The sequence below is a fragment of the Neovison vison genome, chromosome 2 (assembly GCF_020171115.1).
Source record: "Neovison vison isolate M4711 chromosome 2, ASM_NN_V1, whole genome shotgun sequence".
Classification (NCBI taxonomy): Eukaryota; Metazoa; Chordata; class Mammalia; order Carnivora; family Mustelidae; genus Neogale; species Neogale vison.
In genome coordinates, this window is record NC_058092.1 from 25,960,223 (window position 1) to 25,986,950 (window position 26,728).

The 26,728-nt window shown below is 50.4% G+C and overlaps 1 protein-coding gene across 1 annotated transcript in view; it reads left to right on the forward strand.

Annotated features, from left to right (window-relative positions):
- The window catches only part of C2H1orf94 (chromosome 2 C1orf94 homolog), a 38,858-nt gene extending 12,333 nt beyond the window's left edge, over positions 1-26,525 (forward strand). The window contains exons 2-7 of the mRNA XM_044236355.1: positions 7,410-8,095; positions 11,021-11,281; positions 12,870-13,045; positions 17,201-17,278; positions 20,533-20,729; positions 26,450-26,525. Coding sequence (XP_044092290.1) covers positions 7,410-8,095; positions 11,021-11,281; positions 12,870-13,045; positions 17,201-17,278; positions 20,533-20,729; positions 26,450-26,525 — 1,474 coding nt within the window. The remainder of the gene's footprint in view (positions 1-7,409; positions 8,096-11,020; positions 11,282-12,869; positions 13,046-17,200; positions 17,279-20,532; positions 20,730-26,449) is intronic.
- The last annotated feature ends 203 nt before the right edge of the window (positions 26,526-26,728 follow it).

The window sequence follows — 26,728 nt, forward strand, 5'->3', positions numbered from 1 at the left end:
TGAGTAATATTCCCGTGTGTGTGTGTGTGTGTGTGTGTGTGCGCGCGCGCGCACACGTGTCACATCTTCTTTATTCTTCTCTTGATGGACACTTATGTTTCTTCCAGATCTTGGCTATTGTAAATAACACTGCAGTGAACATAGGGATGCTTATGTCTTTCCAAATTAGCATTTTAATTTTATTTGGGAAAATACCCAGAAGCAGAATTGCTGGGCTGGATGGTATTTTTATTTTTATTTCTTGAGGAGCCTCTATACTATTCTGCAGAGTGGCTGCACCAATTTACATTTCCAGTAACGGTGCCTGAGGGTCCCCTCTTCCCCATATCCTCGCCAATACTTGGTATTTTTTATCTGCTCGATAGTGACCATTCTGACAGGTGTGTAGTGATACCTCATTATGGTTTTGGCTTGTGTTTCCCTACTAATGAGTGATGTTGAGCATCTTTTCATGTTTCTGTTGGCCATCTGTATTCTTCTTTGGAAAAGTGTCTGTTAGGTTTTTTTGTTGTTGTTGTGGTTGTTGTTGTTTCTTTCTTTCTTTTTTTTTTTTTTTGGTGTTGAGTTTTATGAGTTCTTTATAGATTTTGGACATTAGCCCCTTATCAGGTACATATTTTCAAATACCTTCTCCCATTCCATAGGTTGTCATTTTGTTCTGTTGGTTTCTTTCACTGAGCGAAAGCTTTTTCGTTTGAATGTAGTCCCAAAATGTTTATTTTTGTTTTTGTTGCCCTTGCCTGAGGGGACAACCAAGAAAATATTGCCAAAACTGTTATCCAAGAGTTTACTGCCTGTTTTCTTTTAGGAGTTTTATGCTTTCAGGTCTTACATGTAGGTCTTTAATTCATCTTGAGTTTATTTTTGTAGATGGTATAAGAATGTGGTCCCGTTTCGTTCTTTTGCATGTAGCTGTCCAGTTTTCCCACCAGCATTTATTGGAGAGGTTTCTTTTCTCCACTGTGCACTCCTGCTTCCTTTATACAGATTAAATGACCATACAGTCATGAATTTATTTCTGGGCTCTCAGTTCCGTTCCATTGATCTATGGGTCTACTTTTGTGCTGGCACCATATTGTTTTGATTACTATAGCTTTGTGTATTCTAGTTTGAAATCTGGGAGCATGATACCTTCAGCTTTGTTCTTTTTTTTTTTTCCCTCAAGATTGATCTGGCTGTTTGGGGTATTTTGTGGTTTCATATGAATTTTAGGATTATTTGCTCTAGCTATATAATAGCATTTTGTTAGGAATTACACTGAATCTGCAGATTGCTTTGGGTTAGATGGACATTTTAACAATATTAATTCTTCCAATCCATAAGCATGGTGTATCTTTCCATTCATTTGTGTTGTCTTCAATTTCCTTCAGCTGTGTCTTATAGTTTTCAGAGTACGGGTCTTTTACCTTCTTGGTTAAATTTATTCCTAGATATTTTTCCTTATTACTGAATGAAGATTGGTGGAAACTCCTGAAGGGCCTGGACATAGGAAGCCATGATAAAATGGGGCCTGTTACAGTGAGCAGTTGACCACACTACCCCACTGGGGCTGTTGGAGGATTTGATTCCACCCTCTTGAAAGGGCATGGAAACTACCTAACACAGCACCTGGCCAGTTAGTTAGCCCTCCATAAGTGCTAAGCCTTCTTATTATTTTGTGACCTGGGACCTGAGCTTAAACATGTTAGCCAACTTGCATAACGTTTGGCCTCTGTTAACCATCAGGGGTTTGAGTCCATTTTCAACTCTTTCCAGGGAGAGAGCTCTTGGCCACTACGCTTTGCTGCTCAGCTGTACGGACAGGGAGAGAAGTCAGAACCTCACCCATGGTCATGAGGTCAGTCCGTGGAGGGACTGTCACTCAGGCCCAGGTCTGCATCAGTCCTGGGGTCCTTCACCTCCATCAGCCATCATCAACCATGTTACCCGAGTACTGGGCTTGGGTACCATGTTTGTCGTTCGTCTGAAATGCCATGGTGGGAAGAAAATATTTGTTTTGGGTGTCCTCTTGTAGCACTAACAATTCTCTGCTTGTGTTTTTCTGTTGTCTGGCTTGGACGAATAGCAGTTTTCATCTTTGCTCTGTGTTATCATGTACACAGAACCGCTGTTGGGAGCTAACAGTGTGCTTGCTTAGTCATTATTCTGGGAAGGGGTGCCAACCAGTCAATAGCCTTTATTTTTATATGACTCTGAACACTGCAAATGCAGAAATCATGCATAGCACTTACATCTAGAGCCGCTGGCAGACACTTGTCACTCCTGGAGGTGGGCAACGCAGAGGTGGTGGCGGCCACTGGAACCACAGCACCAATCCTGACTTCTTTCTTTGTCAGCACCCGAGAACTGGGTTAACCTTCCTGAATGATTCACTGTGATAGAGTCTGTGGCAGATTTGATGGTTTTTACCAACTCAAAGGAGAAAGCAAATAGCATGGGAGAGGTGCCAGGATCGGCAAAACTTCTTAGGAGGAGAAAAGAAAAGATAGATTCCAGGAAATGTAGGGGAGCAGACTCGACATTGAACCCAGGGAAGTCATGGGAAGAATGAAAAATCTTCCTGGGATCCCCAAAGTGCTTGCAAAGGTCAGGTAGGCTTTCTGTGGGGTCTGCCGTGGGACTGCTGTGTAGAGGTGGGGCATTCTTAGGACTGGGCTGAACAGGTGGCTTGTGTCATCTGACCAGCTTAGAGATGTCAGGCCAGATGTGGGGGCCAGAAAATGGAACCAAAGCCACAGAGTTTGCAACCTGTGGGGAGGAGCTGAGCAGTCTTTGGCAACAGAGCTTTCAATGTCAAGAGCTCCAAGAGATGGATACAGGTAAAGATAAGTTCATGAGCTAGTTTCCTCATTGATTTAGCAAACTCTCCCTGAGCTGGAGTCAGATGTCAGGCACTGCTCTAAACCCTGGAGCTCTGTGCTGAACAAGATATAACCCCTGCCTTCGGGGAGGTTATGTTGTTGTGGGGAGTAAAGACAAAATGATGCTGTGGATGATGGTTAATACCATGAAGAAAATATGCAGATTGGTGGGGCAGAGAGTGCCTAGTGGGGGGGGGAACTTTTAAAATGGGCAAAAAAGGTTACTTTGGGAGTAGGAAACATGAGCTGAGGCCTAAATTATGAGAAGAAGCAGTCAGGGGATGATCTAGCATTCCACAGGAAATGCAAAGGCCCTGGGGCTGGAATGAACTTGGCATGTCAAGGAATATTTTTAAGGCCAGAAGGGCTTGGGTGAAGGAGTCAAAGCAGGAGGGGCCACTTAGTATCTGCCCTGAAGGCCAGGAAGGAGTTTAAATTTCATCCTATAAGTAATGAGATTCCACATGAGGGTTTAAGCAGAGAGATGGATTGATTTGAGTTCTGAGAACATCCTAACACTGCAGGCAGGCAGTTTTCTAGAACAAACAAGAACAAACGAATCTTGTTTTCTTGGGGGTTGGAGAGAAGGCAGGTAGGGACATCCTTGATCAGGGACTTGTAACTGTGTGATGAATCTTGATTGCAGAGAGGTGTTTGATAAAGGCTGTCTTGGAGAAGAAGAGATTGGATGATAGTGACTGGATTGATTTATTCCCCCAAAGTGTTGATCCAGGATTACTGTCAGGCTGTGGGGAGGGTCTCTGGCACTGTCTCCTAGGCTCAGCCCTAGACTCATTCCCTTCAACATTTCTATCTGTAAATTGGCGGAAGACCCAGGAGACACGCTCATCAGACATGCAGCTGACATGAACCTGTCAGGGACAGCTAATGCCATGGATGACAGACTCAGGACTCACCACGATGATCCTCCCCAGGCTGGAGTGATGGAATGAAACCAGCAATAGATCTTATTGCACTCTGATTGGGGAACAGAGCTCAGCCATGAAGCAGGGAGTCCTTGCTGGATAGCTCTCCCTGGAAAGGAAGCTGGATGGGGTAAGGGGAAGTCGTGAAGGCAGCTGAACCTACCCACATTCCCACACTTTCTAGGTGACAAGGTCCTTGTCCTCAACCAGGCTCATTTTTCCCCATCAGTAAAGTGGGGATGATGCTATCTATTGCTCATGAGTGTGAAGAAGATTAAATTCAAGCATGTATAGGGATGCATGGCTTCCTGTCTGGCCTGTAGTGGATTTGTGACAGAAGCAAGGGAAGTAGGAGTTTGTGGAGACTGGCTTAAGGGAGGGCTGGGAGGTTGGCGGCAGCATTTCAGGGGTGCATGGAGGGCCCACAGCCAGAGTGGACCCTGTATCCTTGGCACTGCGCTGCCCCTGCTGGGAATGCCAACTTCCTAAGGGGCCCCTGATTGCTGTAATGTGCCAGAGGAGTAAGAACAGGCGTTCATGAGACCAATGGATAAAGAGGATGTGGTCCATATATACAATGGAATATGACTCAGCCATCACAAAGGATGAATACCCACCATTTGCATCAACATGGATAGAACTGGAGGGGATTATGCTAAGTGAAGTAAGTCAAGCAGAGAAAGACAATTATCATATGGTTTCACTCATATGTGGAACATAAAGAATAGAGCAGAGAACCATAGGGGAAGGGAGGGAAAACTGAGTGGGAAGAAATCAGAGAGGGAGACAAACCATGAGAGACTCTGGACTCTGGGAAACAAACTGAGGGTTACAGAGGGAGGGAGCTGGGGAATGGGGTGACCACGTGAGGGGTATTAAGAAGGGCACATGTTGGGATGAGTACTGGCACCTAATGAATTGTTGAACGCTATAACAAGAACTTACGATGTACTCTATGTTGGCTAACTGAACAGAATGGAAAGAAAAAAAATAAAAAGAACAGTTGTTCATCCTCAGCATCTGCTAATGTCCCAGGTTGGGAAGGGGACACAAGGGTCCTCTTGAGTGCTGAGAAGGGACGGTCTTGGGTGTTTTTGATACAGGGACCCCAGGGTCCTGAGGGTCTTTTAGAATCTGCTTTGACTTCTCCTGGAGTTGGTACTTGAGAGGATTCAAGCGGTGAGACTTTTTCTGTGTGCATCTACTGTGCAACATTTTTATTAAAAAAAAAAAAATCAGCCAGAAGCAGAGCCAGTAGTACATGATGAACCCATGTACTGATCAATCACACAGTTTTAGTGATGGTCAACCCATGGCCACCTTGTTTCATCTATGTCCCCCTCTTCCCTCTACCCTGCTAGATTAAGTTTAAAGCAAATCTTAGACATAATTTTATCTACCTCTAAGAGATAAGGACTCATTTCTTTGTTAAGTATAAACCACAATACTGTTATCACAATGTTTTAAAATTGACATAATTGTAGTAGGTCTTCCTAAAAAAAAGAAAAAAATCTATTGGTATATAGCTTGCTTTGCAAGGTTTTTTTTTTTTTTTCCAAATGTCTGGTTTCTGTAACTCGAGATTCACCTGTTCCCTTTGAGGATGATGATGAAGAGGAAGAAGGGGGGTCTCTTTATTCTGATTGTTCGCAGGAACATAGCCATGAGAGTGGGTCCTATTTATAGCCAAAGTCTAGACATGGGACAGAGGAAAGGAAGGGAATAGGAGAGGGCAGGGGGGAGGGGGAAGGGGAAGAGGAGAGAATGAAAGGAAGGAGAGAACCAGAGTGGAAGACAGCCCCGTGTCCCTGTAGCAATGCCGCCTTTGGGAGCTCCCAGAGGACGAGTGCCAAGCTCAAACCCGGGTTGCCTCTCCAGGTTCTCACCCCATCATCACAACCTTGGTTCAAGTGTCATGCCCAGGCTACAGAGGAGGCCCTGGGGTTCCAGGGTCTGACATGAAATAGGCATTAGTGCCCAATGGAGACCCAGGTCTGCTTGGCTAGAATCTGCTTTCTCCTGGCCCATCTCTGCTTCTAAGTCTGCCGAGGCCACCTGCAGGGCTGGTGGTCAGTTGGTTAAGTGGTGACATGCTCTCACCTGTGTTTCCTGAGGGCTCTGGCCACCCAGCTCCTTTCCCAGGACCCCCTGGACCTCATGAGGACCCAGAAACTAAGGGGGTAATGCCTGGCGCAGCTGGGAGAACATGGGACTGTCTGCTGTGCCTGTTCTGAGTGGTTGTCAAGTACAGTGACTTTTTCCCTTGCCCCGCGTTGTTTTGCACTGGTGCGTGTGTGTGCTCATCAAACACATCCACAAGTGTGCGCATCTGTTCTTTTGCACGGGTGAGGCACGTGCTCACACACGAAGAGCATTACGAGGAAGGCACATCCCGGCCATCAGGATTCATGGTCCCTGCTCGAGGGACTCAAACTGAGCCCTGGGGAGGAACCGTCAGGGTAGGGGTGTGCTCCTGGCCTCCCCCACGGCTAAGCTCCCCTCGTGGGCATTTTCATCTTCCTCCTGCCCCTTCATTGGCTTCATCACCCTCCCCCAGGGGGCACTGAGCAGTTTCCAGAATGCTCTTTGTAGACCACCTCAGCCACTTTTTATGGAGCACATCACATATGGAAAGCAGATGGTTTTAAGCTACTTTGCCGCGGTCCTTCTGACCGTGTCAGGGAGGAAGGTGCCCCCTAGCTAAAGACGCCAGGCCGGCATCTTTATTGCCAGCCTGACAATTGACATTCTCTCCACCATCTGGAAAGAGCCAGCAAGCAAGCACCTAGAGTCCCTGGGCCCCATCGGGCCCATCAGGCTGGGGTTGACCATCAGGGGTCCAGCTGGGACCCAGTGTTGGAGATGTGGGTAGAGGCTGGTGTGGGAGTTCAGGGAGATGCCTGTGAATCCGTGCAGGGACCAAGTGACTCCTGTGCTCCCAAGAGGTGAGGCTTAATGCAGATGCCATGATCTGGTCAGAGGGCCGTGCCAGCCTGCGGGGAGCCATAGGTCTCCACCCACAGGGACCACAGTGTGATCTCCAGGATCCAACCAGGCTGACACACCTTGGGTCAGCCTTACCCTATGCCATAGTGCTTTGCCATCTCTGATATTCTTGTTGACCAGATGAGGAGACAGGGCATGGAGATGCTGAGCCACCTGCCCAGGGTCATAGCAGGGAGATGAGGGAGCCAGGGCACCGGTCCAGCCCTCTACTCCTGGGGCTCAGCCCCAGCACTCTGGCCTCTGTGCTCAGGGCTTGTTGACTCATTCCCGACCCCAACGTGCTCGTCTTTCATTGCTTCATGTCCCGGGCACAACTGAACAGGGAGGGAGGGACTGAAATTGAGGCTCAGGTTACTCAGCAAGATGGAGCATCTGGAGAGGACCCCGATGTCCCGATTCCCAGAACTGTGCTATTGGTGCCGGGGCCTGCTGGGGGCCTAGAAACATCTTGGGAATCTGCTGTTTGTGCATTTTCCCTCTTGAGAAAGCAGTGGGTTTCACTTACCTGGAGATGTGTTCTCTCTGTCCCCTTTTCCTGTGGCCTGGGGTCTGCTACAGGCACCCCCAACCCCTGAGTGAGCTGACACTAAAGCAACTCTTTCTGACCTGTTTGCAGAGCTCTGGAGCTCAGCCGTGACAAAGATGAGATCTCCCTGTTGGTGGAGCAGGAATTCTTGAGCCTGACCAAAGAGCACCTCATCTTAGTCACAGAGACCTCTGGGGAGCTGGAGGTACCCGGCACTTCCCCTGAGGGGCCCAGACAGCCGGCTCCCTGCCTTCTTGCACCTCCCCCACTGGCAGACAGCAGTGAGTACCCAGGAGCTGACATCCTTGCCGCCGATACCCTTCTGGATCCGAAGGTGGCCATGTCCATGATCAGCAGCCGGCAGGACTGCGATTCTGTCATGTCTACAGTCACGGGCATTCTGCGTGCTGCCAAGGTCAAGAGTGTTAAGGGGACAGAAGACGGGGGCCACATCCTGGGCGCCTCCAACTCAGAAATCAACAAGCTCCTGGCGCAGTTCCCCCTGAGGTCCACAGAGACAGCTAAGGCTCCTGACAACAAGGTGGTGCTGGAGGAGACCAGGGCCATCAAAGACTTCCTGCAGAACAGCATGTTCAATGGGCCGGGACCCAGGGAAACCACAGGACTAGGCCCCTTCCTCCTGCTGCCGCCCCCGGCTCCCGCACCCCCTGACAAGCTTCCTGAGCTCCCTGCTCAGAAGAGGCAGCTCCCGGTGTTTGCCAAGATCTGCTCCAAGCCCGAGGCTGAGTCCACTGTGGAGGGGCACCTCTTAATGGGTGAGTGTGACTGGGGGCTGGGGGCTGGGGGCTGGGCTAGTGAGTGGGCCTGCAGGGAGGAGCCTGTTGGAGAGCCCATTAGGGCTGCAGCAGGTACACGCAGCATCTTTGAACAGAGTTAGACACGGTGGTCTCTCTGATGTACACAGTCCCCAAGTGCAAGCAGTTTTCAGCACCCACAGGCCCCCTCTGCTGGATGCCCATGTATGGGGACACAGCTTGTGGAAGCAAACATAGTGGCCTTGATCCCAACACACTTTGAGAGGAGATAGAGGCACATGTGGTAACTGGCTCATTTTTTGAATCCAGGCATGCAGAATACATTGACGGAGGCATTTACTCCAGCTGAAACTGCAGCATACGGACTTTAAGATGGATAGGAAGGAAGTGTGATTAGCAGCTGGGGTCATCTGGCTTCCGATGGAGGCACCTGTTCTGACCACGAGGACTGGTCCTCACTCTGGGGCCGGGATGGGGTGGATGGGGATGTGCAAACTCTCCAGTGCCATTCAGACTGCCCCGAACTTGTTCCCTGGGACTCCTGAACCCTAGAACAATGTCTTTCCACCTGCTAACTGAGGAGTCCATACCCTTTCCTGAAAGCCCAGCCACCTTCCAAGTTCCCCCCACCCCACCTCCAGGTTCTGCGTGTTGCGATCCAGCCACTCAGACTGAATGGTTCCAAGGCAGACTGATGGCAGAGACATTTGCTTACAGTCAGCAGTCTTTAGGAGAGTTGATCATACGTCAACCAAAAGAAAAATCACCCCCAGGCTGTAAGCATGGATTGATAACTTAGATGCTGTGTTGGGAGGGCCCGAATCCATCTCCTTAAGAGAAGAGGTGCATGTTCTGTGTTCTGGAACATTCTGGGAAGGCCAAGTAATCAGAGCTGGGGACAGCAAGCTGGACTCTGGGGCCTGGGAAGGCCCTGGGACGCAGAGGGCTTTTTGTGAGTTCTGAGTGTGACAGTCGGGCCCTGCCCAGAGCGTGAGACTTTCCTACTACCTCCTTCTCCAGGAAGGACACCTGGCTAGCTCTCTGTGGGATGGGGCTGCCGGCTTGGAGGTCGTCCTGTCCCACCCACCCTCCCCACTACGTGTGTGTGTGTGTATCTATGTATAGATGTATGGGCAAAGGTGTGCCAAAGGACGTTTTATAGATGTAGGTGTGTTAGAGAAAATGTGGGTGTGGGGACATCTGAGTGTGTCTCTGTGTGTGTATCTCTGTGTATCCATCTTGTATGCATCGTTGTGCACATGTAAGGGAGGCAGAGGAACAACAGGCAAGAGTGTGTGTGTGTCTGTCTTCTGTCTGTCTGTGTACACAGACGTTGAAAGAGGGAGCTTTGGAGTTGAGTGAGTGGCAGGCCTGTTCAAGGCAATGGGAGGTGTGTGAGAGACGGCAGGTGTGTGGGTCTCTGGGGAAAAGGCTATTATTAGTGGGTACTGTTATTTCAGCACACTGGCTGGGGGCTAAACTTGGCAACCAGAGAAACTCTTGGAAGAGACTCCAGGGACATGTTTTGCTAAAAATGTCATTTTCTTCTAAATTGGCTCAGGCTAGAGCACTGTTTCCTTCACTGGGATGGTGCTAGGAGGGCAGGCCCGGTGCTATCCAGACTTAGCCACAAGACCACTGGCCTGCAGCAGGGGCACGAGCTAGAGGGATCCAATCCATTTCCAACAGGTGACACTGGGCACAGGTCCTCTGATCCAGCTGCACCGGGAACAATCTGAGGTCCTTGCTGGGTGTCCGGCGCTCTTTCCCAGCCAAGCTCCATGGAGACCTGCAAAGCCTCCAGGCTGGGAAAGGAGTGGAAAGCACTACTTCAGCCAGACATTGCCTTAAAAACAAACAAACCCACATAAATACGATTTCGCCCATAGTTAGTTTTGTTTTAAGAATGAGTCCCTTTGCTCGAAAGGAAATCTAGGTGAAAAAAATCACTGCTGTGGAGGGTCCTGGGATGGTCCAGCCAGCATCCCACACCAGGGGACCGCTCTGTCTGCCTGCAGGGGGACCCGGGCCTGGCCCCAGCGGCACGCACTGTGTGGACATGCACTTGCTGAGTCTCTCTGATGCCTGCCCCTGCCATGCCATCTCCCTGTACTCCTGAATGGAAGGCCTCCTGGAAGGCCCACTTCCTTCTGGAAACCCTCTGACCCTCTCTGAGAGAAGCCGTCTCAGCCACCCTCTTCTCCCACTGTGTCCCTCTGTCACCTCACAGTTCCCATCTGCCTTGTCCTGGAGCTATTTCTGGGTCTGTCTCTCTCTCTCTCTCCCTTCTTGTTGTGAGCTCCTGCAGGCCCGAGTCTGGCTCTGACTCATCGGTGTCCTCAGTACTCAGGTCAGGGCCTGCTGCTGACAAACGGGCTGGATCACCCGTGAGCACCAAAGCAGGAGTAGAGTCCACGGTGAGGGGCCGGACCTCAGCTAGGCCACGTGTTCTGTAGAAGCTGCGCATCTTCCCTATGGAGCCAGGCGGCGGGGCTGAAGGCAGCCTCTGTATCCCGAGCTTGACACTGTGGATGAATAGAGGGAAGGGAGAAACAAAAGAGGGAGAGAAGAAAGAAAAAAGGTAGAAAGGAGAGAAAGCAGAGAAAAGGGGAGGGAGGAAGGAGAGAGAGAGAAGAAAAGAAAGGTAATTGGAAGGATGGAAGTTGGGATGGAAGGAAGAGGATGGATGGATGGACAGATCCACGTTTGCACGCATGAGAGGGGAAGGCTGTGATGGGCAGTGGTCCATGAAGGCTTCAGGGAGGAGACTGTGAATGGCTTGGGCTGGAAGGGAGACCCCAGAGCGGTTTGAGCCACAGGTGTGTGCTAGGGAGGACCTGTCACTTTGTCCACAAGAAAGTGCTCCCCGCATCCAGCCTGTGGCCAACCAGATCCATTGACTCAGTTTCCCCTCCCCTGCCATAGAATGGAACTCTGGCATCAAGGAGCCGACCAAGGGTCGAGAGAGCCTCTTTCTCAGTCAGTGGCCCCAGAGCCGGAAGGACACCTGCGGTGAAGAGGGGTGCAGTGACCCAGTGGGCTCTGTGACCACGGCCCTACCAGCCAAGAAGCCTGCGTGGCCGGCTGAGAAGAACCTGCTCTATGAGTTTCTTGGGGCCACCAAAAACCCAAGCATGCAGCTAAAGCTTCGCAGCAAAGTGGAGGTGGACGGGCTGGAGTTGAAACGTAAGCTGGCCCTGCGCGGGGAGGGGCTGGAGAGGAAGGGGATTCCAGACACTCTTTTTTTTTTTTTAAAAAAAGATTGTATTTTTTTTTTCCAATTTATTTATTTTCAGAAAAACAGTATTCATTATTTTTTCACCACACCCAGTGCTCCATGCAAGCTGTGCCCTCTATAATACCCACCACCTGGTACCCCAACCTCCCACCCCCCCACCACTTCAAACCCCTCAGATTGTTTTTCAGAGTCCATAGTCTCTCATGGTTCATCTCCTCTTCCAATTTACCCCAAAGCACATACCCTCCCCAATGTCCATAACCCTACCCCCCTTCTCCCAACCCCCCTCCCCCCAGCAACCCACAGTTTGTTTCGTGAGATTAAGAGTCACTTATGGTAAGTGGGTAGGAGAAGAATCCATGAAACAAGATGGGATAGGGAGGAAGATTGTATTTATTTATTTGACAGACAGAGATCACAAGTAGGCAGAGAGGCAGGCAGAGAGAGAGGAAGGGAAGCAGGCTCCCCGCTGAACAGAAGCCCGGTGCGGGGCTCGATCCCAGGACCCTGGGATCATGACCTGAGCCGAAGGCAGAGGCTTTAACTCACTGAGCCATCCCAGCGCCCCTTCCAGACACTCTCATGGCCCTGTGATGGCTCCGCCACCAAATGGCTGCCTCATCCAAGGGCCAGTCACTGGCTTTCTCTGGGCGTCTGTTTTTAAACTCATAGAATGGGGAAATGACTCTCTCCCATGTCCCTTATCAGGACTACCACTGCTAGAGGAATGCAGGTGAATTTTAGGGTCCCAGGGGGGCCACCAGGGGTCAGTTTGAATACAGCCCTGAGCCCGCATACCTCTATGCCCTCAAGTTGTTCAAGCCAAGGAAAAATCCATGCTTCAGATGATTCTTAAACTGAGGTTATCCATGTCCCTCCTTTCTCTCCCGACATCTGTCTCCGTCAAACCTCCTTTCCCCCAAAAGATGTTCCTAAGGGGAAGTTGAGGCTCCATCTTTGACTCTAGAAGCCCACAGGACAGAGGGGGAGAGTCAAGGATTCATATCCTAGAACAACCCAACCAGATCTCATCCATTCAGACTAATTTGGGGTCATACCATGTCAGTTTTCTATAACCTGGGTAAGGTCCTCAGTGTGGCCAAGTGTACGTCCTCAGGGGGCTGCTACTTTAATAATTTGGTTAGTATGAATTCCAATGGCATAGCAATTGTCGGTATAAAACTGGATTTTTGTAAAGCACTGAGAAGCATTTCGTTTTCTACATGGGTGAACTATGGCCCTAGTAACCTGGTGCATTGTTTTCTCTTGATAAACCACCTCCTTTACCAGCGAATGGTGGAGAAAGAGCTCTAAGCCAGACCATGCTGGGATTCACACCTCTTCCAAATCGGCCAGGTGTGTGCAAACGACGTTTTCCCATAGCTGGAAAGTCCCCCACACTTTGAGGAACCCTCTTGGAGCTTAAAGGACCTGACGTCTGAGAACATGAACCCCGGGGTGGCCCTGGTGCTGCGGGTGTATTGGCCTCCTCCTTCCGCAGTCCCTGAGACACTCTCCTTCTCCTGTGATTCACAGTTAACCCACCTGTGACGGTGGCCGACAAGAGCAACCTCAAGTACACAGGGAATGTTTTCACCCCACGCTTTGCTACAGCCTTGACCTCAGCCACCCTGAACCAGCCACTCTGGCTCAACCTGAACTACCCGCCTCCTCCTGTGTTCACGAATCACTCTACCTTCCCGCAGTATCAGGTGAGTATCAGATGAGTGAGAGGGTCCCTCACCTCTGCTTTGCTAGTGTTAACCTGTGAAGTGCTTGGGCTCCCAGCACGGGATGAGGGCATAGTCCTTGTTTCCTACCCACCTGCTGTGACTTCCTTTAGAGTTGGATGACGTGTGTCCTAGAGTACTTGGGACAGTCCCAGCTTTGGTCTTTTGTCCCAACATAATTATTCTAATCACCCCCTTTTCACTCCCAAGTGTTCTGGGGTGGATGCCAATCTATATGACCACCTTATTTAAAGGACATCTGAGTAGTCTTAGCTTGTACCAGCTCCCGTGGCCTGGCACGCATTCACGGTCTGGGGCTCCTAGCCTAAAGGGAGTTCGTGACCAGACACAAAGGGACGGTGAAACACAAGGAGCATGGCTTCTGGAAATTTTCCTCATGGAACTTATTTATGAAGGAAAATGTAGTTTCTTTAGTCTGTCTATTAAGTCAATCTCCCTTAAGAGCTGCCGCCCACTGGACAGAAGGAGGAAAAAAAATCAAATCAATGTCCACTCTGGTTTAAACCTTAGTTCAATTCAGCAGATTCAACAGTCCCTTTAGGTTGTGCTCAGTTTCTCCAGGAAAGGTGCTCAGTATCTAAGATTTCTTGGTCTACTGGTCTCTGCCCCAGCCTCTCCAGAATGGCATGTAGGTGTATGGGCAGGATACACCAACTTGTACACCCAGATCCTTGGGGGCTTGCTGCCCTGGGCTGGCCCAGGAAAGCATGGAGAAGGCACACAGAGAAGACAATACACTTGCAAATTATCTCACCCAGTCTCTATGTCCCTTCCCTCCCATGACTCCTTGGATCCCTGTGTCATCTCCTTTACAACAGAGCAGCAAGCCTTGGGCTTAGGTGTCCCCTGTGCAGAAGGCAGATCTTCTCTACCCCACATAGAGCCTCTCTGAGCTGGACCGCCAGATTCAGCCCCAGAAGCTTAAACAGAAGCTCACAGAGTTCAGCAAAGTGTCTGTCTTTCTCTCTGATATTTTGTTTTCAAGCCTTTTTTGTTTGTTTGTTTGTTTGTTTGTTTGCTAAAGAGGACAAGTGCCCACCCCCTCCCTCTGCAGGATGGAGAACCTCAAGCTGGGGCTGCCATGAAGCGTGGTGGAGGGGGAGGCTAGCGTGAGTCAGTCCTGTATCGGTGTCATCCTTTCTTAGGTCTTGAGAGAACTGCCCTGTTCGTGCCCTCATCTGTCCCCAGACCTCTTCTCCGGTGCTCCCCAACCTGGTGTATCTGTGTTTGCTCCTTCACTCTTCAGTCCTTTACTTACCTACTCAGCGACCTGTTCTTTTTTATTTATGTTTACTCGTTCATTGAAGTAATTTAAAAGGCTTGGCTCCACCCGAACCACCCGCTGGGCGTCGGCCAGGCGAGGGCGTTCATACATGACTGCGATGCCCAGAGTCCAGCCCAGGTCAGGCGCAATTCACAGACCAGCCCTATGACTTCCCTCAACCCGGGAAGAGAAGCAACCGCATCATTTTATACATTGTAAACTGATTCGCTCTAAGTGCACTCGGGGCTCAGTGTATAAAGCAGGTGCATGCTGGCTCACGTTATAGAGTGGCTAAGAGCTCCTTGCTATGTCCATTGTCTCTGGCTTGGCTTTTTGGAGGGAGTGAGATTCGAATGTGTTATCTGAGCGTGAAGGTCCTTTGTTTTCGGAGATGCTGGTGTTTGCAGCTCATGGCTGCCTCTAAGGCTTCTTAGCCTTGGCTGGAGAAACTGACCCTCCCAGGTAGCGAGGGAGAACAGGGCCATTTACCTTCTCGCAGCTTCTCAGGATTTCATAATGCTGTCCAGCTTCAAGACAGCTCATCAAGGGCCCTGACATAATAAAAGGAAGGCAGGTTCTGGAACTGGAAGACTTGGCGTTTCAAGAAATCTGCTGTTTTCAAGCTGGGTGACTCTGGGCAAGCTCAGGTTAGCTAAATGCTCTGAGCCTTGGTCTCCTCACTTGTGAAATGGGCTCGTAGCAATTAGCAGCAGCGATGGTGGCGGGGGCATGGACTCCGTTGTAAGGTTATTTGAGTCCACGAGTGCGAAAGGGCTTTGAAAAGTCCAAGGTGTGATACAGATGTTGGTTTTTATTATTATTCAGCCCTGATTTTCGTAGGAAACAGGGTCAGGGAGCTCCACAGACCTTGAGGAGACAGAGAGGAGAAACAGGGAACGGTCTATCCTCGTCTCTTCTCCTGCATGGCGTTAGGAATAAAGATGAGGTCCCAAATCCAATTTACTCAGAGTTCCACTGTGGAGCGATGCAGAGCCATGGAAGACTAAGTCCGCAGCACCAAGGAGCTCTGGAGGCTCCTAGGCTGCTTCTTGGCATAAAGGAACTCTGTTCCCAGTTAAGGAGGAAAGGTAGAAAGGGGCCGTGACCTTAAGCAAAGAAGAATGAATGTTTATTTACCCTTGCTTGTGATTTTACAGAATTGCAGAATTGCAATTTGAACAACTAGAAATGTCCTGAAGGTCAGAGAGTGTGCTGCTCATACTGATGCGTGTGGTCCTGACTCCTGCAAACCCATCCAGGATGGAGCAGGGATGGGCGGCTTTTTGTCTTGCATGGGCCCCAGGGGCAGCCCAGCCCAGGTATGGGGAGGACGGTGGCCCTGGGGAGTTGGCTGTGCACGCAGAGCCCAGGCTGACCAGGAGGGAGATGGGCATGTGGAACCTGGTCTCGGAGCTCGCTGTGCACCAGAACAGCTGCAGGGAACCTGCCTGTCTGACTGTCTGACTATTCAGGTTTAGGCACTGGCTGGGGGGAGGGGGGGTGCGCAGAGACCAGGCTGTGGTCATGGTGGTGAGCAGGGTTGCCCCGGGGCCGCAGGGCTTGCAGAGAAGGGGAACTGGTGCTCTGGCCGCAGGTAAAGGGGCTGGTGGCAGTGGGAGCAGCCTGACCACGGCCTGTGTCAGTCACCTGGGAGCAGAGAGCCAGGGCAGTCTCTGAAGGTTGTGTACACTCGGGGACCTGGACGATGGGCCCCATGTCAGCCCATGGGTGCTGAAGAAGTCATCAAGGGCACAGTGTCAGTCATCAACACGTTGATAATTGGCACAAGCTGGCCCAGAATGTGGGCACCATCTTGGGGTTTGGAATCTTCTGGAAAGACATACTGGCCTGAGGGCTGCTTTGAGCTGCGTCTTAGGAGATAACTCTGAATTGTCAGGTAGAAGCAGTCTGAGCCTGGAGGGACTAAGATCTGACCCCACCCACTATAGCCAACTCTGTGTGTGTGTATGTGTGTGTGTGTGTGTGTGTGTATGTGTGTGTACACATGGGCGCCCAGGGCCGCCCCAGATGGAGTTCTGAATAAAGGTTCTGCTTCCCATTCGGCTGAACTGGCCCGACCGCCTCTTCAAGGTGGGGGAGCAGTGAGCGATGCTGAAAATACCGAACATTCACAGAAGCCTTGCCATGCGCTGGGCACAGTTCTACGCTGTTGGAGGCACTAACTCATTTATCTTCCTGCCGGTCCTCGTCATAAGGAGCAGACACGGGTGAATGTGTGGGTGTGCAGACACACAGCTGCAGAAACCCAGCCTAATACTCCCGAAACACACAGCGGCGGACACGAGTGGAAGCACCTGTGTCAACGTGCCAAAACAAACATGGAGGCAAACCAGCACACGCACACAGGCAGAGGCTCATCGATGCCTCACGTCTTAGGGCAGGACTGCAGTCTGGGGAAAGGCACTTAGAAAAAGGGTATAGGTAACAACAAAGATAATTTGGCTACCTTCACAGGCTCTACCTGTTTGAACACGTGTAATTTTATGGACAAGCGAAAAGAGGCTCAGAGACGTGAAGTGACTTTCCCAAGGTTACACAGCCACCAAGGGGGCAGATCTGGGATTCAAGAGACCATCAGATCCCTCTCCCCTTAAACACTCCCCCGAAAGGCTATGAAGCCTGCTCAGCAGGGGCTTCCTGTGTGCTGTGAGCTGTGCCTTCTCAGCTTGGTGAGGGGTCGATGGAGGGGTCTGGCTAGCAGTGCGGTGGGTCGGACTCAAGCAAGCTGGCAATCCAGGCATTGTGAGCGGGAAGCTGGGCCAAATGGCTGCTATTCTCTGGTGGGGAGCCCTTTGCCCCCACTGCACTGAGCCTCCCCCTTCTCCCTGCAGGGCCTGTACCCGCAGCGAGCAGCTAGGATGCCCTATCAGCAGACCCTGCCTCCCCAGCTGGGCTGTTACTCCCGACAGGTGAGCACACAACCTCCTCACCTCTGTCCCAGCGCCATGAAGGCCTTCAGGCCAGAAGGATATCTGTTTCGTCGTCTTGGTCCAGCAGGTCACTAGCCAGATTTATTGGCCCGCCCTTGGTCCCCGAGAACAGACACGAGGGCCAGAGTGCACTTGGAAACAAGCCTGTGTCCCTAGGTGTTAGATGCTGGTGCTTCCAGGGCCCTCACTGCATCCCAGCCCTTCTCCAAGGGGCTTTATCTGCATGAACTTCACAGCCACCCTGTGGAATAGGTTAGAGATGAAGAAACCCAGGCACAGAGATATTAAGTAACGTATGCAAGGTCATAAAGTTAACATACTAGTTAGCTTTTGCTGTGGCGACAGACAGCCCTGATACCCCAGAGACTTTCAACAATAAATACTTATTTTTCCTTCACAGGTCTGTGGGTGGGTTGAGCTGGGCTGGGATTGGGTTCAAGCCCATTTCACAGGTCTCCCTTTGGGGACCATGCTGAAGACAGAGTAGCTTTTGCTCCTGCCTCGGTGACAGGAGAGCCGGAGAGGTGAACAGCAACACCCATTGCTTCTGGAAGCATCACCTTGGAGCTAGCACATGGCAGTGTGCACCTGCCTTCTGCTGGCCAAAGAAAACCACATGGTTTTGCCCAGCATCAGTGGGGCCAAGGACTCCTCTCCCTCTGGGTCAGTTTGTTAAAATAGAAGACATCCAGTTAAATGGTGAATAAAGTTTTGGTATAAGGAAGCCCCCAATATCGTATGGGTCCTTGTTATATGGAAAAAATGATTTGCTGTTTATCTGAAATTCACACCTAACTGGATGTCTTTTCTGTTTGTTTGTTTGCTAAACCTGGCACCCCCCACTTCCACGGGTAAGCCAGGAGAGGATATCCGCTTGTAAATTACACGAGGACAGAATCGGGGTCTGACCTTGGGCAGCCTAACTTCAGAGTCCATGCTGCCAACGACCATGGCTTGTTGCCTCCTGTACACACATACACAAAAACACAGAATCAGAATAAAGCCGCAGAGACAGACACACAGATACAGAGACACAAAGGAAGACGTAGGTCTATGCTTGCCGCTAAGCGGCACACATGTGTATTCAGAGACGGTGAAAGTCTTGGGGCAGATATGGGGGGGTGTGGGGAGAGGCTGACACTGCACTGCATCTCCAGGCAGGTCTGGCCGCTGCTCACACACAGGTGGACAGAAGCCACGCCCAGACTCACACCCCTACGCCTCTTTTCTCCCCTCAGGGAGCAAACTGTACCTCTGACCTGAAGTATGTTGGAATGTTCCAGAGGGTAGAGAAGAGCCCACAGGTACAGGTTACTTTATTAAGTGAGCCAGAGCTACTTTTCTAATAGTAGGGGCTGTGTGGCGTCAAGAAAAATAGAGACGAGAGACAGCCTGGCTCCCAGGGTCTCCCCAGTTACCCCCATTTCACAAACAACAATACGTCCCCCTAGCTCCAGAGGCAGCATGTTGAGACAACCTTACATTTGTGCGTGTATCTGAAAAAAGTAATATAAGAACACGGTACAAAATTAAAAAAATTAAAAAAAAAAGTCTCAGAGGCAGCTGCTCCTGCTGGTTCCTTCAGGACCCTTCTAGGGACATCTGTTTATACCAACCTTTTATACAGATGTGGCTTTCTGGGCACACTATTCTGTCAATGCTTTTGCCAGCAAAGTATATCCCGAACATGGTTCCAGAGGGGCATTTTTTATGGTGTCTACCTGTTACACGGAGTAAAGGACATATCCCTCCAGAACCTTGTGTGAGCTCCAGGACCTGCTTCTCTTTCCTGTCAATCCCCTCCCAGGCCCAGAACTCCACCAGCCCCCCATGTTCTGCCATTTCTGTGTCTGTCCTGGGAGGTACCTTCCTGGGTTCTCTCTGTGAGGTCTTGGCTCTTTTGGACCTTTAGCTCATCATCTTGGGGTTTGGGGGCCCACATCCAGCATCACCAGGTCCTACCTGTCCCCTGGGGGAGACATGAGGAGGGCCCAGAGGGAGGGACTTGGGCTTCTGAAGGGAACAGGTGTTGAGGTGCGGTTCAGGGCACGGGTACCAGTCTCACGCGTTGGGGGTTCCGACCGCAACTCAGACACTTGGAGCACGCCCTATGCAAGGTCAACTTCTCTGAACCTCATTTCTTCATCTCTAGAGTGGAAAGACCTGTGGTCCTGCCTCACAAGCTATTTGGAGTTTAAATGAGAGCATCCATAGGAAGGGACTGGTCTGCCCCGAGCCTTTGTGTTTTTTTGTTTTTGTTTTTGTTTTTTAATTAGATAAGAACATGCAGGGTGAGAGAAGGCTGTCAATGTGCTGAATCCCTCAGAAGCTTGGACCCCAGACTCTGGTTTTAAAGAGGAATCCCAGAAGTTTCCCCAGTTTTGTTGGAAACTCCCTTCAGCATCCAGGAGGATGGATGTCAGCTCCATACACGAGAGGGTTTTCTGACATTTGGAGCTGTCAGTAGTAGAATGCAGTGCCTGAGATGTAATGAGCTCTCCATCATTTAGGGTATGCCCTTTCTCCTAGACTCACACTGTACAATACTGCAACCACTAGCCACATGTGGCTATTTACATTTGAATCGAGTAAAATGTATAATTCAGTTCCTCTGGTTCACAGTAGCTACAGCTCAAGTGGTCAACCAGTAGACTTGTGGGCCTGGCAGCTGCCCTACCAGGCCGGGCAGACACAGAATATTCCTATCACCTGGCACAGGCATTTCCACTGAGCTGGGCTATCTTGGACTTGGAGTCTGTTGAGATCCTGAAGTAGAAGCCAGGGACATAGAAATCTCAAGCCTTTTTTTTTTTTTCTTTAGATAGTAAAAGACTTAAAAATGAACAAGGGCTTTTTGGATGGTTATTGACAGAGGAAGAGGTAGGGAGGCAGGCCAGAGAATGGAAATAAAATTTATTTGCTCTTTGTTATGCACCAGTCTCTGCTTTTATCAACCGACTCAATCTCCATACAATGAAGGGAGTGTTTGCCCATTCTATAGATGATGAAACTGAGGCCCAGACAAATTAAGTATCTTGCCATTCAGATAGGAATCTGAGCCTTGGGCTTTTGCCATCCCAACAGGGTGCCTTATAGACATCTACAGTGACTAAGGGACACAGGGGCTGAGGGGGGGGGGTGCCAGGATTGGGGTTGGGGTTAGAGCCAGGAACTGGAGGTTTGGAAGCAGTGGGCTCTAAGGGACCCAGCCCCTCTCTCGTCCTGACCTGCAGGTGACGCCGTACAATCCACAGCAGATGGGACAGCAGATTTTCCGCTCTTCCTACACTCCCCTACTGAGCTACATTCCCTTCGTCCAGCCCAACTATCCGTACCCTCAGCGGACACCTCCGAAGCTGTCCACCAATCCCCGAGACCCTTCCCCCATGGCAGGAGATGGGCCACAGTACCTCGTTCCCCAGGCATATGGGTGAGTCCTCAACTCACATTGTAAGTCCACCCTGGGCCCCGAAGTCTGCCGGGGAAGGTAAGGGAGAGGAGCATGCCGGGTGGGCCTCACTGGTGTGTTCTCTGTGCGTATGTTCTGTGGCTGAGCTGAGGGAGGAGACCTGTGCCGGTCAGAGGCTCTGTGGGTCCTGGAGAGACCTGGTATGGAAGTGAGGCTGGCCCAGGGTTTGCTGGGCCCCTGTTGTAGGCCCACGATGGGGCCGGGGCCCCACAGTCTGGCTGCAGAAACGTAGGCACGCTAGTTGGCCGTGGACAGCAGGTACTCTCTCTAGCAGGTGGCAGGTGACGGAGCATGACCCATCTGCCTTTGCCCGTTTGATTGGTTTACAACAGGACACGGCTGAGTAATCTTCTTACAGCTCCCTCCGCTGGCCCCCCTTACTGCACCCTGAGCTCCTTCCCAGGCTAATCTCTCCAATATCCCATTGACTTTGTAACAGGCCCTGCAGAAGGGGCTTCCCGGGCTTATCACGGCTGCTCACGCTTTCCCACCAAAGGGCCCCAAACAGCAGAGGACAGGGACTTCGCAGCAAGCAGCCAACACACACTCAGCATTTTAGCTGAAAATTCCACACAAATTTTACATGCTAGTCAGCCATAAATTAATGTTCCTTGTCTCTATAGAAGAGCACACGGTCACTCATTCCCACCCACCAAATCTTCAACTCGTATTCATGCTCCGAGAGGCAGGCCGCGTCCCTCCTGAAGACCTGAGCCTCACACACCCTGGGGAAGCTGTGCCCCAGTTTGAGGAACTGAGCTGATAGGGTGAGGGACAAATTCCCCAGCCTGACATGGATTCCCTTCCTGTCCACCTCCCCGTCACAGACCCTCAGTGTGACGTCACCTAGGTCTCCCCAAACTCTCATCTTTTCAGTGTTTCCCCTGAATGCCTTGTAAGAGGATTACATGTTAGAAAAAGGTTTCCAGAGTCGGATCTGTTTGGGCAAAGCTGTGAGAAACAAAGATAAACAGGTTTCTTAACCATTGGAATTCTCAGACTATTTCATTTCCCAAGGTTCATAGAAGACGTTCACGGGGGAGGTCGATAGTGTTATTTGAACATGAAGTCCATGACTCCTTTTCTTTCCTTTTTTCCTTTTCTTCCCTCCCCCTCCTTCCTTCTTTCTTTTCTCCTTCCCCCTTTTTTCTTCCCTTTTCCTGTGCAGGTTTTCAAGGTGCATTTCATCCAACCCCCCTGGAAAGCTCTGTGTTAGTTCATGTGGTTAATATGAATGTAGCCTGAGGGGATCCACAGATGCCTAGGACACGGTCCTTCCCTTCAGAGACTGAGAGAGGATGAGACATGGGCACAACCTTATTCTGGGAGAAAGAATAGAGACGAGAGACAGCCTGGCTCCCAGGATCTCCCCTAGCTACCCCATCCCACAAACAGCAATACGTCCCCGTCTCCCTAGCTCCAGAGCGAGCATGGTCCAAGGACAGAGGGAGCACCCCTGCTGGGTGGTGTGCAGGGAGTCTGCAGCGTGGGGAGGTTTCAGGGAGCAGCACCTGGAGGAGGGTCCATCCCTCAGATGGGAAAGTGTGCAGCACGCTTAAGACCTGGGGAACAAAGGCGTCTGCTTGAAGTATTCGAATTATCCCCGAAAAAGGTGGAAAATAGGATTAGAAAGGGAGGTTGGGCTTGGATATTAAAGACAGACTGGTAGGCCTGGGATCCCATGCAGATGGGTGCAGTCTGGAGTGCACGGATGGGCTGGAGGGGAGGAAATGGGAGGCAAGACAGGGTGTAGCCCGGAGGGGACTGGAGGGTCTATAGCAGAGGTTCTCGCCTCCCTTGGGGGTGCGACTATACGAGACAGCAGTGGAATCAAGACCTGTCCCCAACAAGTCCCATTCCACACCATGACACCGGGCCCGAGGGAGGCGAGACTGCAGAAGCCAGAACTGGTTGTGCCGGGGAGGGGGTGTGGCCGCAAGTCTCATCAGTCAGCAAGTGCGAAGCACCGTTGGGGAGCTGAAGAGCGGAGGGTCCACACCTGTCTCTGGCTGCCTGCAGAGGGGCAGGGAGAGGAAAAACGTGGCAAGGGGCTGAGAAAGGAGCTGTCTGGGGAGTGGGAGAGAGCCTGGGGTCTGCCGGAGACAAAGTGGGCACAGAAGGTCAGTGACATATGGGAGAAGTGGTCAGCAGGGTGGGCTAGTGGCCCAAGAGGTTGAGAAGGTCAGGAAATCAGAAAAGTGAGGCAAGGGGGGGTTTTAGGTCCATGTCCCCCCAAAGGATGATTTGTTCTAGGCAGCTTTTCCTGGAGGGAAGGAACAAGGCAAAGAACTTCCTTCTCTCATTCCAGGGAAAGAAATACACAGTAAGTAAGAAATAAACAAACCACATACATGTCAGGTGTGGGGGGTAAGGGAGTGAGAGAATGAAGGGATGTCTCCTGAGCTGAGATATGAATGTAATGAGACGACAGATTTGGGTGAGGAGCACTCTGGGCAGTGTCCCCAAGGTGTGGAATGTAGCCAGAGCACGGTGAGTAGGAGAGGGAGTGGGTGGAATTGAAATCAGAGAGGAAGCAGGGCCAAACTAGATAGGACCTGGTGGGCATGGTGAGGAGTTTTCTTTTAAGCACAGTGGGGAGCTATTACAGCTTTTACACTGCTGAGGACATGTTCTAATTCTCTGTCTAAAGAAGGTGACATTGGCCAATGTACAGAGCCTGGACCACAGGGCAAGAGCTGATGCAGGGACGCAGGATAGGAGCCCTGACAGCTATGAGATAAAGAGGTGCTGGTGTCCCCTGGGGGGGACAGTCAGCTGAGTATCCAACTCTTGGTTTCAGCTCAGGTCTCAGGTCCTGATCTCAGGGTGGTGGGATTGAGCCCTGTGTTGAGTCCTGTGTTAGGCTCCCTGTTTGGTGCACAGTCTGCTTGTCCCTCTCCCTCCCCCTTTGCCCCTCTCCTTCTGCTCCTCCCCCTACTTCTCCCTAAAATAAACAAGTAAATAAATCTTAAAGAGGTGCTGGCGGTGTAGACGAGGGCAGAGACTGTGGGAAGGAGATAAGTGAAAAAATCTGGAGTATTTATTTTCTTGGTCAAATTGATAGGACTTGATGGCGGGAAAGAGAGAAAAGTCAAGCATGATTTTTCAGTGTTTTATTTGAACAAGTGGAAATGCCAAAATACTAAGGCCAAGGGCACCTAGGCACTCAGTTGGTTAAGAGTCTGCCTTCAGCTCAAGTCATGATCCTGGAGTCCAGGGTTTGAGCCCCGAGTCGGGCTCCCTGCTTGGCGCGGAGTCTGCTTCCCCCTCTGCCTCTAATCCTGCTTGTGATCGCTCCTGCTCACTCTCTCAAATAAATAAATAAAATCCTTAAAATAAAAAAAATAAAAAAATACTAAGGTCAAGATGACTAGCGAAGGGTCTGTTGATGGGGTTTGGTTTTGGATATGCGAAGTTGGAGATGCCCATTAAACACATGAGTGGGGTTGCTGCTAGGCAGGTGGATATGTGAGTCTGGGGCTCAGAGGAGAGGCTGGGGCTGGCAATGTACATTTGGGAGTCATTAGCATATAGATGATATTTAAAGGCACGGGATGGAATGAGATGGCCCAGGGAGCATGTGTGCATGGAGAACAGATGAGGACCAAAGACTGAGCCCTGGGGTTCCTACATGTAGGGAGCTTGGGGAAATGTGGAGGACCCAGCAGAGGATCCAAGAGGGAGTGTTAGTGAAGTGAGAGAAGAAATAGGTGACTGTGGGGAGGGATCACAGAGCGATGTGGGCACCGCTGGCTGGGACCCAGTGAGTATGGAGTATGGCAGTGGTGTCCAGGGTTCCCAGTTCTGTGGGTGGAAGAGGTCTAGCAGAAGCTGCACTGGGCAGGAAGTATGCAAAGGCACTGAGGGTGAATGTAGCCCTGGAGACAAGCAGGATCAGGAGCAAAGAACAAACCAAGAAACTAAACTAAATGAAGAGGGAGAGGAAGGAGCCTGTGGCTCTCAGGGAAGGGGGTCCCAAGCCCTCCCCTCCCTCTGTCAAATCAATTGTGTACATTCATGGGGCAGGATAATCATGCAGTTTATCTTCCAAACAATGACAAGTTTGAGAGTGGAAAGGAGCACAAATAATAATCACCCCATAAATGCCAATGTAGAAACTGTTGCAGGCAAACCAGGACAGTTCGCCATGCTGAAGTGAGTTCCAGCTTTTCCTCTTCCTCCAGGAAGCATTCCTTGATAAATCTAGTCCATGGAGTTGCCTCTCCTCCTGGCCTTCTAGTGGACATCCTGTCTAGACCATGCCCTTGGCAGGTGAACCCATCAGGAATTCCCAACCTGAATGGCCTAGATGCGTGGGGCCTGGCAATCAGATATGAGGTGTGTCCTGAGTTTTGGTAATAATTACCAAAAATTATTAAATGCTGAAGTATGGGTTCCAGTTTTTATTTTGTAAATCAGACCCGAATCCAGGGTATCCCTGTATTAACATGACTTTCAATCAGTTCTTTTCCAATATGAGTTCCAGAAGAGAAAAGAGATGGGATTACAGCCAGGATACTTGTTTACAAGGCACCTGCCTTGTGCCACATCCTGAGCTGGGCCCTGGGCATAAAGCGGCAAACAGTCCAGATAATGTCCCTGCTCTCCTGGAATTTATTTAATGAGAAGGGAATCAAACCAACCCAAAGCCTAGCTTTCCCATGCTACTTACAGTGAGCGACGGATACCATACCGGCTGAGGCATTACAAATTAATGTGGTGGTTTCCCTCTCCCACCCCTCCCTTTTTTTGTTTCATTAATTCATGGGAGGGTGTGGTGAATGTGAACATCTTCTGTAATAAGCATCTGCCCAGCTGAAAAGGGGCTGAGAATCCCTGGATTAGACGAAATCTAGCCATTTGCCCTGTTGCGATTTGTACTGAGCTCTGTTCCCATTCATTCAACACATCCTAGCAGATGGGTGAAGAAATTGCTGTAGGATCCCAGAAGTGTGAGTAAATGATTCCATCTGGAGAGGTCAGGGAAGAGGTCACAGAGGAGATGGCTTTTGAACTCTCTTTTGAAGTATGAACAGCAGTGGTGCCAGGTGTAAAAAGCAGAAGTGTGCACATTTCTATGCTTAGAAGGTGAGGCTCAAATGCTCTCAGCTTTTTGTTCCTTGAGGATCTAAGCAAAGTTCCAGGCATGCAGTGATGTCTCAATGCTTATTCCTCGCACTGGTATTTAAATGGGGAACCTGACTTAGCTGATAAGGGGAGAGGGAGCCCTGGAATTGTCTAGACTCTGGGATCTCACACTGGGACATGGCCCTGAGTTCTGTGATGTTGTTAAATTCCTGAATGACATACCTGGCCTTCCTGGGCAGGTAGAATGGCTTTAGGCCCATAGGTAAGGGGCTCAGATCCAGAGAGGCTCCCTGCTGTGTGGTCCTGGAGATGGAGAGAACACTGGGCCTGTAGATGCAGTCCCTACAGGCTGCCAAGGGCTCCTTTTCCTAAGGAAGTGACAGAAGAAGCTCTTTATTGTCTTCCAGTTGTATCATTTTAATATTTTATTTTTCCAGAACCAAATCTTTTTTTATTATGCTAAAGCATTTAGCCTCCATGCCTGTCATGCTCTTTCTAGTTTGTGACAGCCACAAAATTAACATAGTACTTTCCCTAATATCTCTGCTAACATCAGGAGTTCCATCACAACGTCTGTCTTCTTTCTCTTCCAGGTTTGGCTCGACGGCTGGCGGGCCCGTGATGAACAGCCCATATTTTTCCTCCAGTGGGAATGGCATAAATTTTTAGATGATCTTCTCTCCTCCCTCCTCCTACCTTAGCCCTTGGGTGAGGGCTAAGTGCTCTGGAACTCTGGATTCTGTAATAACGTGGCCTGAGGTTTGGAAAGCCAAGGTTCCAACCAGGTCACAGACAGAAAAACAGCAAGACCAGACTCAACTATGGACCAACTCTCTCTCACATACAGGCCCCCTCACATATACCACATGCTT